The 15,975-nt window shown below is 37.6% G+C and overlaps 1 protein-coding gene across 5 annotated transcripts in view; it reads left to right on the forward strand.

Annotated features, from left to right (window-relative positions):
• Positions 1-15,975, forward strand: part of PTPRG (protein tyrosine phosphatase receptor type G) — a 722,188-nt gene that overhangs the window by 494,132 nt on the left and 212,081 nt on the right. For all 5 annotated transcript variants that reach the window (XM_087708786.1, XM_087708785.1, XM_087708789.1 and 2 more), the window contains exon 5: positions 10,336-10,431. In XM_087708786.1, the coding sequence (XP_087564912.1) occupies positions 10,336-10,431 (96 nt within the window). The remainder of the gene's footprint in view (positions 1-10,335; positions 10,432-15,975) is intronic.

Raw genomic sequence — 15,975 nt, forward strand, 5'->3', positions numbered from 1 at the left:
TTTCCAGACTTCATTTCATGGTGAATCATATGGTTGTTACTCTGAGTACAAAGCAATTTTGGGCGGAAAAAAAGTTTCATGTCATGAAAAACAAAAACAGTAAAGCAGTTTCATTACAGAAATACAAATAAATGTGATGTATATAGTGTTGAATCCAACTAAGTGTCTTAAAACTCATGACTAGGTTGGGGAGACATATTATTTCAGAAAATTGTCTTCTTATAGATCGATGCCAATGTCATAGATGACAGTACCATGATATGGGTATTGCCTAGTAGATGAATTGATTGTAATTTTCTTGGCATGTAGCTCTTGATCCCCATAGCCAATGCTGCCTTGGCCTAAGGCTATTGTTCCTTCATAAACCATCACTGATTGAATTGCCTTCCATCCAGAAAATATACTATTTAATCTGAATAATCTGGCATAAGATCTCAGAGAAGAAACTGAGAAAAGTTTTCACATGAGGCCTTGGGGAAGCAGCTACAAGTCAGATAACTTCAAATTAGACAAGATGCATTACAGTTCTGACTCTATGACAGCCTCCTATTTACCAAGTCCCAGACATATCCCATGTCGTTATTCCAGAGAAATATCAGATTATCCATATTTCTCCATTCTCCAAAAGTATGGTTGACTCTGCAGGGTTTATTGTGATCCAGCAACAACATGGATCTCTTCCCTTGAATATATTGAATTGGCCAGAAAGATTCCATCTCAGCAGAAATTCTTCCACAACACCCAAGCTACTATTAATCTCCTTCAACTATAAAAAAAAGTAGATCAGGTAGTTTGGCGTAAAATCTATTCAAAGGGAGACAACACAACGCACACAATTAAAGCGTTGCTTTTTGTTTTGTGTCGGGTTTTGGTTAGGAGGGACACTATACACATGTAGTATTTGAATAATGGGGACTTAAACATGTAAGCCCTGATACACATCTTATCTTACACATCTGGTAAGCACATCTTACCATCCATTTAGTACCACCAGTTTTACTGCATCAGGAAGGTGTTTCAGAAAATCTATTTAATATCAATGTTTTATATATTATATTTTATATTATATATCCACTCCTACTCGAATTGTTGTGCGTGTTGTGACTTTTTAAATTGTTTTGTATTGTTGTTTGTTTTTGTCTTTTTACTTTTTGTATTGTGACCCTTCCCTTCTGGTTTGTCAGCTGCCCTGAGTCCCTCCGGGAATAGGGCGGCATACAAGTCGAATAAACCAACCAACCAACCAACTTTTTCAGATACGTTTGTGAAAGTTTCCTTGAAGTTTAGGTGATTAATTCTAGTTGTATTTAATCAAGTGAACAACTATTGAATAATGTACTAGTGAATGTTCTGATGTTCATAGATGCTGTGTTGTCAAATTCTACACTAAAGAGTTTGGGGCTCAGGGTTTGTGCAAGCAGCTCATCTACTCAATGTTACGATCTCTCTGTGTATTAATCCCTGCCGAGGCATAACTATACAGGTAGTCCTCGACTTACAACAGTTTGTTTACTGGCCATTCAAAATTACAATGGTTTGTAAGTTTTGCACATTTATGACCATTGTAACTGTCACATTGTCACGTGTTCAAAATTCGGATGCTTGGGCAACTGGTTCAGATGTATGACGGTTGCCGTGTACTAGGTCATGTGATGACCTTCTGATATGAGAAGCAAAGTCAGTGGAGAAGCCAGATTCATTTAACAACTGTATTACTAATTTAATAACTTCAGGGATTCATTTAACAACTGTGGCAAGAAAGGTCATAAAATGGGGCAAAAATCACAACAAATGTCTCACTTAGCAACATAAATTTTGGGCTCAGTTGTGGTTGTAAGTCGAGGGCCATCTTAAATGACTTAAATATTTAAGAGGGACCTTTTGACGGTGGCACCTTAATCATGAAATGTTTTCCCCACATTAATCTGGTTGGCATTGAGAATATTTTCATTTATCTGCCATGTTAAGATCTGGGTAGCCTCCCAAGCTTCTAACTTTTATTGATTGCATAATAGCCGTGTTTTGTTTGTTGGTTTAAGGTGGTTTGTTTTATTGATTGCATTTCACCATGAGATTTACGGAAAGGGGAAGGAAAGAGTAGATTAATTCCACCTTGTATGGATAAAGGAAAAATGAAATAATAGGTCTCATTCTACCTGTCCAGTTGGAAACAGTATCACTTGGCCCTTTCAGTCATAAAAATGCGCACAATCTGTTCAACCTAATTGTCGTAATCATATGCAAAAAAATATATGAAATATTCCTATTTTGGTCTCCATCCATTTTTCTTTTGTATTTATCTATTGGTTTATCTGTCATCATCTCAAACCATGAATTGCCTTAGCCCAAGGGTAATTCAGAAGAAGCATGATAAATACATAAATAGTATGTGACAAGCTACAGAAATTAGCAACTCAAATTCTCAAAGGGTTATGGCTAACGCTGAAGCATTTGCAGCTTTCCGTTTGACATAAAAAGATGAGTAAGTGGGAAAGTGATAGATTGTTGCTGCTCTTTAAATTATTAATTCTTTGGAGGCAGAGGAGTGAGATATTTTGTTTCCCACGGCAACCCAGCCAAAGGATAGCCATGAACTTAAATGGGTTTTAAAAAATGGACAAGACAATAATGAGGAATTAATTTTCAATCCATGGAGCGCCAAGAGAGTATAGATCTAATGTTCAGAAAATAAATGAGAGATAAATCTGTTCCCGTAAATGTCATATCCTTGGAAATATTTTTCTGGCCACTATGCAAAAGAGAAACTACAAGTAGTTCAGTCATAAATAGACCTACCTGAGTTTCACATTCTTCATGAAGGTTACCCAAAGATGCTATTTGGAATATTAAATCATGTATTTCCTGACAGTTAGAACAATTAATCAATGGAACAACTTGCCTCCAGAAGTTGTGAATGCTCCAACACTGGACGTTTTAAAGAAGATGTTGGATAACCATTTGTCTGAAGTGGTGTGGGGTTTCCTGCCTAAACAGTGGGTTGGACTACAAGACCTCCCAGGTCCCTTCCAACTCTGTTTATTCTATTCTATTCTTTGTACTGTTTGTACTATTCTTTGTTAATGATTTTGCCCTTAAAATAGAAGAAAAAAATATATAGAAAAAGCCTTTGCTTCTTTTGTCTTTTTCCTTTTATCTTCTGAAAACATTTCAGTTTCTAACCCTTTGTTTGTTTGTTTGTTTGTTTATTGGATTTATATGCCGCCTTTTTTCCCAAAGGACTCAGGGTGGTGTACAACATTTAAAAAAACCCACACATATTACAAAAGTTAAAAAGGAAATTAAATAAAGTATCCAAAAACAAACCCAAGTAATATTAACAATAAAATTTTAAAAATTAGATTAAAATTAATAATTAAATTAATCATTTATTTTATTCTGTTCAGGCCAGGCCGGCTTGCTCGAAAAGCCAACTTTTTAGGGCGCATCGGAAGAACCAGAGGTCGGGGATTATGCCAAACTCCAGGGACTCAATTCCAGAGGGAAGGCGCTCCCACAGGAAAGGCTCTCCCCCTGGGGGGTCTCTAGCCAACACTGTCTGGCCGACATTATTAGCTTTAATATTTGGTCACTTGGAGAAATATAAAATTGCTCAATTTTATACACAAACCAATATAAAGTACTAGATTTAAGCATACTTCTCTGTTTGCAGAATCCTGTTCATAAACTCATTGTATCACGGGTTCCTTAATTTTGAAAGTGATATTCAAACTGCAAAGTCTTTTGAAATTACAGCAACAAGAAATCAAATGCACCATGATAAAACTTAGCCTTCCCTAAATATTTTTGTCATGTTTAAAACCTCACCAAGATATTTGTTACATGGATATAGAGACTTTGCATACAATTTGGTTCTGAGTAAGGATTTAATATGCTACAGCAAATGGCAGTTGAGGATAATTCCTTTCCACACTGCAGCCGAGAGAGGTAATAATAATTAAAGATTAGTCTCTTTAATAGTTGGCTCCACTGAATCAAAGCAAATCATCCCAAATACTTCCTCCAATATTCTGCAGTTGGAATCCTTTTTTTCCTGAATTCCTCCCCAAATAATTTGGCTTCCTATCAGCCCGCTTAATTATTGCCTCTGCGGCTAGTTGGCTGGTTCATTATAAAGGCTGGCTGTTTTTAAACAGCTTTTGTGGCTAAAAACCTGGAGCTGCCTTCCCATAACCATATTTTTGGACTACAGTTCCCATTCTCTGAAGCCAGCATCATATCACCAGGAGGACCAGGTTAGGAATGCTGAACAAAATAAACTGGTATACTTTAGTGTAACTATGTGTGGGCTGAGCATTTTTACATTGTTTTAAAATGCCCCCATCACTATAAAGAAGTATATTATTGCACTGCATTTTTTGCACATTGTTTTGGTTTTAATGGACATTTCATTTTTATAGATTGCTGTGGAATGCATGCTGTTTGTGCAGGGAGTTGGACTAGAAGACCTCCAAGGTCCCCTCCAGCTCTGTTATTCTATGTTAGCTAGGTAAAGGTAAAGGTTCCCCTCGCACATATGTATTAGCCGTTCCCGACTCTGGGGTGCAGTGCTCATCTCCGTTTCAAAGCCAAAGAGTCAGTGCATCTCTGTGGTCATGCGGGGGTTGTTACTTGCTATTTGCAAATTGGGGCGTTTGTTGATTCGCACAAACTGGTTATGTGAATAAGAGTTAGAATTAGCATTCATGTTGTTACCTAGTTTGGGTGATGAAGTGTCTGCAGGAAAACAACCAAGCTCAGAGAAAATAAGGACCCCCTCAGAGTCAACATTATAGTTCCATGCCAACATCTTCCAAATACAACTTGCAGCGCACATAGTAATCCTTTAGGACTGATTCAGTGGTTTCAAAAACATCTGCATGTACTTTAACAAGGTAGCCAAATATTGGCTGGGGGGCTATTATTGTATGGAGCTAACCACTTGGAATTCCCACCTCTGAATATACAGTTTTATAACTGCCTTCCTTGGAGGCAGCTATCATTGGCTTGGGTGCTCTAACCAAGCGTTGTGACTTATTATGATGTTTGAGCAAGGTGCACATCTGAGCCAAGCATTGCAGAAGAGCTATTCTTTTCATGCCATTATTATAATGTTTCCAAAGACATTTGGCTTGCCAGTAACTGGAAACAGGATTTTATTTATTTGTTCAATTTATAACGCTGCCCACTTGCCAGGTGATTCTGTATCCTGGATTTGATAAATGTTGGTCTTTATGGTTTGAGAGGCATGATGGATATCCTTCTTAAATCTAGGTCTTTATGCTGTCTCAACTGATTGCAGTGGAAAATTAGTTTATAATTTTAAAAATACGGATTATATTCAAAGGAAAGAGAGGGATATAAAATCATTCTGTTTTACATATAGAAAATAGCATTCTGATTATTTTTAGTCATTAAAACCTACATCGGACAAAGCAGTATCCATCAGTTTGTTCACTGAGTACCAGTTTTGAAGATGTAAGTAGGTACAGTTCTATAATCAAAGATTGTAAATTCGGTGTAACTTCATCTTTCCAATGCTGAATAATTAACCTTTTTGCCGTGTGAGAAATCCATACTTCATGGACTGATGAAGACCAAAGCACATTAATAAATTAATTGCAATTGAGGATTAAAAAGATATATTTAATGGAGGAAAGTTTCATTGGAAAATTATTCTGAAATCCATAAAGGAATTCCATCAAGAATGATTACCAGTTGTAGACCAACCTGGGACATGAGAATCTTAGTATAGTGACACATGCCCTTGTCACCAATTGATTAGACCAGGGATCCCCAACCTTTGGACAGAGGAAGCAGTGTGTGAGCGCTTGTGCATGTGCCGCTCCACTTACATGTGCAGTGGGTGAGCAGACACATACAGTGCCATTTGCGTGCATGGTAAGCACACATGTCAGCCACTGGCACAAATGGAGCTGTGCATTCATATGGAACCATCCTCTCTTCTCCCCCCCCCCCCCCGCCACCAGGCCGCAGAGCTGGAAAGATTGGATACCTCTGTATTTGACATATAGTCTATTACATAATATCCATCAGTCAGATCATGTTGAATCTGTATGACAGATTCTTCATTGGTTTCCTTTTGTCATCTGGGTGTAATTCAAAGCTGTGCTGTTAACTTATAATACTCTTTATGGCTTAGCACTTACTCATCATCAGGACTGTATTCACTTTCTTGAATCAGCCCAGCCTAGTAGATCGTATTGGGGAAAGCACCTGGTGGTTCTCCACTTCCAAGAGATGTAGGGTATCAAGGCACAAATACACAGTGCTTTACTGTAGCATTGCCCACACGTGGATTGGCGTCTCATCAAAGTTAGATTAGATCCCCAACGTTCCAGTCGCCTTCCAGAAAGAGTGAAGATGGAACCCTTTCAGAGTTCCATCTTTGGGGGGCTGACACCTGTTTTTTTTCCTGATTTTTCTACTGAATTGTGTTGTGGATCTATGTATCTTCTGCCTTTTGACTGTACTAAATTATGATTGCTTCATATTTGTATTGTTGTGAAACTGTTTAGAGTTCCATGATAAATGAGATGGATGAGTTAAATAAATAAACAATGAATATCCCATTTATTTCACATTTCTATAGATATGAGAATCTACAGGGAACAGCTGGGATTTGCTCCAATTAATATAGGAGAAATTTCTGAATTGCTTCACAGTATCAATAATTTTTTATATAGAAGATAAATATAAGACCAATAAAAGACAGGTCATCCATAACACTTTACGCTGAGTCACAGTTATACTTGAAATGTCTTTGCTTTGTGCAATAAAGCAGGCCAATAAGTCCAATGCCAAGTTACTCTTTTCAGAGAGGATAAAGGAAATTCCTGATGAGTTTCAGGGAAAATCTTCATAAATGAAGGGAAAAAATATTTTAATCACTCTAGTGCAAGAGTTAATCTGATTGATAAAAGACAGAAGCAATCTGTATTTAAAGAACTTTTGTTTCAGATATTTCCAGTATACCATTTCAAAAGTTTTATGCACATCCAGGCAGATCTCCTAATATCAAATATTATGTTTATAAAATATTGGATAAAATCAATGCCCTTCTTTATATTTATGGACACAAATAAAAAACAGGAATTTCCTTAAAATATGATCAATCTTGATTTGAAATTGTTTGGCATATTTTGAATATTATTATTCTACCATAATATACTATAAATATGTCGATGAATTTAAGGAAGATTGGGATTTAGTTTATTGTGAATGAGCAATAAAATGTAATTTATCCTTATTGATGGTTTCATTGATTTTAGGTAAATGGAATTGAGGCTGTCCAACTGAAGGCCAAATTGTGTTAAATTTGTTTAATTTATTCATCAGTGCATGAATATATCATGTGATTTTTTTTGTATAAATTGACTTTTTCCAAACCTGGAGGCTGTTAATTTGTTTGAGATTATGAATGATCTATGAGGCTGGGAATAAGAAGTCAATACAATTAACACTTATCTTTTAGCTCTGCCAAGCCAATGTATTATCTGCTAAATTCCCATGCTCTTCTTCAGGAAATTTAAAAACAAAAAGGATGGCAAAAGCATTTGTTGCTGTTGTGTAATTTTCCACTCTGCTTTATACCAACATACACACATAAAATTTAGATGTAGTCCAGACAAGAAGTGTCAACCATGAATACCAGCACTACCTTTATTATAAAGGTTAACAGAATCTTTCCAGTCTGAAAACATATCTCTCTTCCCTCACCTTTACAGCCCAAGAAACTAGGGGGAGTTTGCTATGCCCCCATTGCTTCTTAACTGCATTTCATCTGACCCTTGTCCAGTCTATTCCTATCTCTCAGGGACATTTTCCTAGACCGTTACATCTTGAAAGAAAATTCCGCTTTGTTTGGAGGCCCTCGTTTTGCTGAAAGTCCAGCTTCTTGGAATCACTGGATTCCAGAATATAACACAAGTAATTGGCTATAGAACAAATCCCTGTTAGTGTCGTTTTCAGAATTCAGAATGTTTTTGCTCTTTGGGGTTATAGCTTAGATATGAAAATGTGCTAATTTGGGCTATAGAAATGGAATCAATTTTAAATTCATTAAACTAGATTATTCTGAAATATTAAAAGGTAAAGGAGAATATCCTGACTTTTTAAAAATAGTTGGAAGTAACTCTAAATTATAGGGAATGTTATAAAGGGGGTGGGGGTGTTAAACTAGAATATTACTATACAATCCATAACTTCTCTGCTGAATTATTTTCATACCAGTTAAGAACCTTGGAGCAGACGCGATGGCTCAGTGGCTAAGACGCTGAGCTTGTTGATCAGAAAGGTCAGCAGTTCGGTGGTTTGAATCCTTAGCGCCACATAACAGAATGAGCTCCTGTTACTTGTCCCAGCTTCTGCCAACCTAGCAGTTCGAAAGCATGTAAAAATGCAAGTAGAAAAATAGAACCACCTTTGGTGGGAAGGTAACAGCATTCTGTTTTTAGTAATGCTGGTCACATGACCACGGAGACAACTTCAGACAGCACTGGCTCTTCAGCTTTGAAATGGAGATGAGCACCACCCCCTAGAGTCGGGAACAACTAGCACATATATGCGAGGGTAACCTTTACCCTTTACCTAAGAAATTTGGGAGGAAAGAACGATAATGATTTTGAGTTTTCAAAGAAAAGCTGTCCCTGGCAAATATTTTCAATACTGGGCATCCACAAGGAAAGCTAAAGAATCTGGAGAATCATTGCCAGATGCTAGCTTACAGATCTGAGCTAGAGACAGATAGTCTTTCATTTAGCAATTTACAAACTACCAGTAAATCAATTATCTAATTTACTATAATGCTAAACATTTGTAATAACTCAAGACACAGCAAGATTAGTTTTTTGCATCTGCTGAATCCCAATCCATCGTCATCATCAATTATTAGGATCTCACTTTTGCAGTCTAGCACACTTAGTTGGAAATTGCCAAGTATAGGTGATGCTACCGCTGAAAGCACCCATGCGGGTGAAGGAAATACTCAGCTGCAGATGTTGCTAACACAGCAAGGGTTTATTATCACAGAACAGCAGTCGATGCACAGATGTTGGTTATTCAAGACAGAAGGCCACCCACATGTTGCCGTGAGCATGCCTGCCCCTAATTTGTAGTGCCTTTCAGTTAATAAATTAGGACAGTTCCTGCAGAAAAGCAGATGGAGTGAAGCTGTTGTTTGATTGCCTTCATATTTGTATAAGCTGTACATCACTATGTCTGGCTAATGTGCTTCCATACCAACCACTCTCTCTTCTCCGAAGGCAGAACTGTTCAAACATTCTGTCTTAATTATACTCCATATGCATTTATTTTTCCATAAGAGAGAATTCCATTGAGAAAAATGATACAGTGTTTAACCTAAAGACTAAATAATTGTCACAACTGTTAAGAGTACCACTGTAGATGTAAATACAACTTGGTAATTCATATAGAAGTGTTTTCCTAACTGTTTGTTCAACCACCACCACCCCAAAAAAGAGATGAACCTGTGAAGAAATTTGTTAGGGAGTCCCTATCACCGTCAGTGGTTAATGATGTTTGTATCCCTTTGTTACATATAAACACATATTTAAAACCGGGGAATTATTAATGTGTTATTCAGCCAGCAATGGGATAATGTAAGTGACTAAATGAGGCAGGGATCCAGGGGTGGGATCCTACCAGTTTAACAACTGGTTCACTAATCACGCTTTGCACGCATACACGGTTTACAGAAAACTCACCACCTGCGTTACTGCTGGCAGGGAAAACAGCTGAGGTGCAGCAATCCACTCTGCCACACCAATCAGCTGGGCTTCAGAAAAGGAAATACAGGTGGGTATAGTGCAGGGGCGGTCAGTCGGGCAGGCCCAGCTGATAGTCGGAGCTACCGGTTCGCCTGAACCGGTCTGAACCGGTAGAATCCCACCCCTGCAGGGATCTATCAAAATGGAATTTCAGGATTCAAAGTTGTCACATGACTCTATTATCCCTCATCTGATCTTGAATCTTCTTGGATATCTGTTGTAATTAGATGTTATAGCTTGGTCTCAAAAGTTCTGCATCTGTTATTATTAAGGAGAATGGGTTTTGAATTGAAACTGATTTTTCATACATCTTCTTGGACTTCATCTAATCCTCCTAGACCTGTAAGTAACAGTAATAATAAAATAACATAGGTGAGGTAGTAGCCCAAGAGGGAAAGAGAATGAGATTTATTCAGTAAACTTCATGACAAAGCCAGAGATTTAATCTTTCGTCTCCTGGATCGACAAAGGCAACACATTACCTTGCCTTCAGGTTCTCAAAAATGCCTTTTCCTCTCATTTTTCACAGATGCAGATTTATTTTTACAACCCCGATGACTTTGACAGCTTCGGGACAGCCATCCAAGAAAAAAGGATCATAGGAACCATGGCTGTGTTTTTTCAGGTAAGTTTATTTCATGGTCTTTACTCCAAGTGGTAAAGTTCTCCCATCCCCCTTCCATGATTATTATTGTTGTTGTTATTGTTCGTTGAATTGTTCCCCATTTAATGAATGCATCTGTTTTCTCACTTACACCTGTCTAAATGAAGGATATTTCATATTGTCTGCTCCGCGATTTAAAATGTAAATAAGTGTTTTTTAGAAACATAATGAGAACCTTTGCATGAATTATTCTGATTTTTATAGCTGCCTGACTGGTGCACAGATTGGAGAGCACATTTATCATAAAAGTTGCCTTGCTATCAGAGCACATTGCTCAGAATATTAACAGGCCAGTTAAGCTGGAGGAAAACTTTAAATTTGGTTGCAACTTATCGATCAACATTGTCGGTGCTTCTCTTCTCAACATCCTTCCACCATCATAACCCCACCACCCCAGAATGGCATCTTACTTCTAAATCCAGTAACTAAATTTCTCAGAGAAACTGGTTTTTCCATTTCAGTGAATTTATGGAGCTCCTTTTTGTGATGGGCTTTTTTTTTTCCCCACCAGACTGAATGTTCTGTGAGCTCATTTACAGGTTCAGCACACCTGAGGACTTGTTGTATTTTCCAGGGGCCCTGCTTGTGATGGCTGACAGGCCAAGCCAAATTGGAGCGGTCTTCGACTCCTTTGTCTCATTATATTGGAGAAATGGTTTTCCTTTCCTGACTTAAAGGATAAATTGAGGGGAAAGTGATGGTTTGACTTTATTCCAGAAGGCTGCCACATATAAACGATACATCTTTCAGTGTGAACGAGGAAGCTCAAACTATTTGGTGTGAAATGTAGCTGTCTGTTTATATCTATATCTGTTTCTCTATCAATCTGCATTAATCTTCAGCAGTAGCCTAAGGGCTATGATTGGAGAATGCAGCAATAAAAATGTGCTAAGATACAGAGGAAGAAAACATACAGCATGACAGAAACAGGGTATTTTTTTCCCCATGAAAGATTATGGTTTTGGGGGAACTACTATGCGTACAACATTCTGCTTTCAAATTTAAAACCTACACTATTGTATACCTATTTGTTTATTTAAACTATCTACATTATGCATATGCATCCACAAAGATCTAAACATCACACAGCAAAATATAGAAATATAAAGCAACAAATGGTTGCATAGAAAACAAAACACAGTGGCTGTATACACACATGTAAATCAATCAGCTAACGATCTGGCAGCTGCATTTGCACAATGTGGTAAACTTTATTATTATCTATCTGGATCAGACTTTTTGTGTGTGGTTTAATGCATTGTGTGAAGCCCTTGGTTAATTTATAGTTCTTTGTACTGCACACACCCAGAAAAATGTCCATTTCAGGATCCTGGGTAGATATGCTGTGTGAATGCAGCCGTTAACAAAGTCAAAACATCAATTTGATTAAAACAGCAAGAGTCTCGTACATGAAAAAAGACTGTCCCCAAAAGAAACATCCAGACAACTTCTGGAAGATTATTTCTGATGTAAATTCTGATTGTTAGCAAGGAGCTGAGGTTGGCCTTCCTCCAATGAAAGTTCAAAAGCCTAAGTGCAGTTCCCCCAAAAAAACTCAATTGGGGGGCGGGGGCGGAATATCAGAAACCTTCCAAAAATAATCACATTCATATAAGGAAAGATACGGTTTTCATCCTGACCACTGGCCTATTTTTTCTTTGTCTGTGTAATCAAAACCTTCAAGTACAGGTAATCCTCAACTTACGGCTACAATTTTATTTATGAAATGTATATGCCACCCATCTAAAGATTGAGTGACTCTGGGTAGCTATTCTGGAGCAGAATTTCTGTTAAGTGAGTGAGTCATGCCTGATCTTACGACCTCTTTTGCCAGGATTGTTAAGCAAATCATTGCACTAAAGAGAATCACATCATCATAAAGCAAACTGGGGTTCCCCCATTGACTTTGCTTGTTGGTAGCCAGTTAGGATGGTCACAAATGGTGATCACGTAATGCACAAACATGTACCAGTTGCACAAATATGTGCCAAACTTCCAAATTTGGATCAAATTACCAGGGGGAATGCTGTGAGGATTCATTGTAAGTTACTTTTTTTTTCAATGCCATTGTAACTTTGATTAGTTGCTAAATGAAAAGTTGTAAGTCGAGGACGACCTATATATTTATCTTATGCCTATATTGCAGTTCTATCCAAATTAAGACACAACCACCCCTGGCAGTGTATAACCCCACCCTCAAATCCTTCAGTCACAGCAAAAGAGCTAGTAAACATCCGCTTTTGCCTAACAGTGATTTTCTGAACCTTTCGGTTTTCCTTTGCTGTAGAGATTCCAGTGATGAAAACATTCCAAAGTATTTAGCTGTATTTGTCTGAATAAAATAATAATGGTGCTAACAGCTTATTATCGCTAGAGCTCATTATCTTAGGTTTCAGTAACATTGGGAACACTGTATAATTGTCTAGAACAGTGGACCTGACCTTTGTTCAGAGTTTGATTTTAACGTTTTTGGGTTTTTTTTGTTTCTTTGGATCAGCTGAATTAAAAATAAACCACTTGGTGTGAAAACTGCGGGTTTTAACTGGAAAGAAAATCTCTGGCTGAATTAATGGTTATTTTTTTAAAAAAATTCATCCACAGCATAGATTGTATATAACATTTCAAATATTGCCAAAGATTATGTTCAAAATATATATAGCCGCAAATCTTATAGGAAAGGAGCCGGCAAAGTTTGTAGACGAACTGCCCAACTGAAGATGGTATATAATCAACGCCCACATGCTTTTCTGATGTAAATAAGAAAATATTTCATTTCCAAAAGTTTTCCTTTACTTAATGTAGTAAATGCTTGTTTGAAGGACAGCATGGAACTCCATTTTTATGTTCATTTATGTCTCTCATTTCATTCTGTAACTAGCATGAATCATGTTCAACAGATGTAGGAGAGATCATAAATGTTTTCCTAATCGGTTACAGGGCTCTAATCTGTATTCAGAGGACAGTTTTATGAACTTTGCTCTCAGTCGCTATATAATTTTGCTTTTCATTCCTTCCCTCCCCTAATCTGAAGTATTGTTGCAAGATGCCTTGGGTATAAAAACAATGTCTTCCAAATATTTTATATTTTATCAGCTCCAAGGAAAAACCAGCATGGCTAATATGAAGGGATTGTGAAAGTGTCAATCCCAACTTCTGAAGGACAAGAGATTTTGCACCTGTCCTGTACCATGCTGAATGTATGTGTTTGTTAAAACATTAACATACATCAGTGATAAGTGAACATTTTTGGCTCAAAATATGTCAAAAATTCAGAATAGGCCCAACTTATGGCACAGGCACCCAAACACATACTACAAAAGAGAAACAATTCATAACAAAGTCAGTTTGGTCCAGTGGTTAAGGCACAGGCTAGAAAGCTGAGACCCTTGAATTCAAGTCTCGTTTTAGCCATAAAATCCAGTGACTTTGGACCAGTCATTCTCTCTCAGCCCAATTTACCTCAAAGGATTGTTGTTGTGGGGAGAATAAGACGACGATGCTGCTACAGCAATAGCAATAGCACTTAGACTTCTCTAAGCAGTTTTACAGAGTCAGCATGTTGGCCCCAACAATTTGGGTCCTCATTTTAATCATCTCAGAAGGATGGAAGGCTGAGTCAACCTTGAGCCAGTGGGACTTGAACTGCCAAACTGCTGGCAATCAGCAGTCAACAGAAGTAGCCTGCAGTTCTGCATTCTAACCACCACTACCTTGAGTTATTTGTAAAAATAAAAAAGCAGGATGCAAACAAACCAATAAATAGAGTTGCTTTGGATGGGCAGTAGATAAATTTAATAAATCCATAAAAAAATGTTTAATTTTAAATGCATTCCATTTGACTTTAAGGAAAAAAAATATCTATCCAAGGCAGCTATGGGTTGTACAAGGCCTGGAGAATGCTCTTGTGTGGCCTTGCAACCTCCAAAAAGAGCAAGAAAGCACACCCCATTCTTGAGTGCTTTTTGGTGGCTCCAGAGGCTGTGCTAGACCAAGCCTTTCTCATGAGACTTCCAGAGAGTCCGGAGACCACATGAGAATACACCACATTTTCATGCAGCCTTTAGATGTAGTAATCAAAACTGACATAGCATGTCATACGTGGCATGTGTGTCATAGGTTCACCATCACCAACACACATCAACAAACAAACTTTCTGAGTTGAATGACAGGAGAAAAACCCATGTGCACCATCTGAGTTACAATAATATGGATTAGAAACTTTATCATTGTTTTAAAATGCTGGTGTCCGTGAGAATTTATACTTTTTCTGAAACAATTTAAGCTGCGTTAGTTTTCTGCTCGGTAATCTATTCTTTAGATGATACTAGCTAGGAGGGGTTTTTTTTCCAGAAAAATATCAAAATGTGTGCAAAACATTTTGTGATCTTTCTTTCTTTGTCTTGAGGTGTAGATTTTATTTCCTGCTTTTGCATAGCTCAGTTATTTTTCATTTGTTCTTCCCTACCTTTATATAGGAGAGAAATTGTTTAAAGCACCAAACTAGAATAACAAGATGCAAGCATTATCCCTCATCTTTCTGTCTGCTGTATGCATTCATACAATTTAGCTGCATCTTGTATTTTGCCTTCATATGGAGTTATCACAAAATTATTACTTATTGAGAGTGGAAGTAAAACACACTGTATCACTATTAGAAGCAAACTGACCCCACTAATTATTGGATAATGGAGCGAGAGTGAGCTTTGAATGCTCATCGTATTTGTTATGCTGTATCGTAGAGGTGAAATGCTGCCAGTTCTGATTGGTTCGTTACAACCAGTAGCAAAAAAATTCTAAGGTTCGCCCAAACCAATAGTAAAAAAAATGGTTTAAAAAGTGGGGGGGTCGCACAGCACAGCTGATTGTCATGAAATCTTTTTTTTCATTTTTTTTAAAGTATTTTTGCTACCTATTTGCCAGAACCGCAGTGGTGGGTTTCAAATTTTTTTAGAACCTATTCTGTAGGTGTGGCCTGTTTTGTAGGAGTGGCTTGGTGGTCATGTGACTGGGTGGGAGTGGCTTGGTCATCATGTGACCGGGTGGGAGTAGCTTGGCAGTCATGTGACTGAGTGGGAATGGCCAAGCAAATGTCACTGAATTCTTTGCCACAAAGAATGACCTACAAAAAGAAGATATAAAAAAAGGAAATTTATTATTCTGTGCACTTACTACTTAAATAAAAGTAAAATAAGTACACAAAACAATAAAACAGCTACTTACAGAGGAAATATGGCTGTCCTTGCCAGTCTTCAACATTACAGACCACCTTACATATATACTTCCAGCCTCTCTACCTCTTCCCTCTTCCTGGATTCACTCTAAGTTTTAAAAACTCACAGCCTGTGCACACACAAGACATTTTTAAAACCCACAGCCTGTGCACAGCACACACACTTCTGCCTCTTCCCTCTTCCTGGATTCACTCAGACATTTTTAAAAGAGTGGAACAGTCTGTGCGTATGCAAGGCTGTGAGTTTTAAAAACGTCTTGTGTGTGCACAGGCTG

The sequence above is a fragment of the Thamnophis sirtalis genome, unplaced genomic scaffold, assembly GCF_051295495.1.
Source record: "Thamnophis sirtalis isolate CommonGarterSnake01/CBP01778 unplaced genomic scaffold, rThaSir2_p1.2 scaffold_3, whole genome shotgun sequence".
Classification (NCBI taxonomy): domain Eukaryota; kingdom Metazoa; phylum Chordata; class Lepidosauria; order Squamata; family Natricidae; genus Thamnophis; species Thamnophis sirtalis.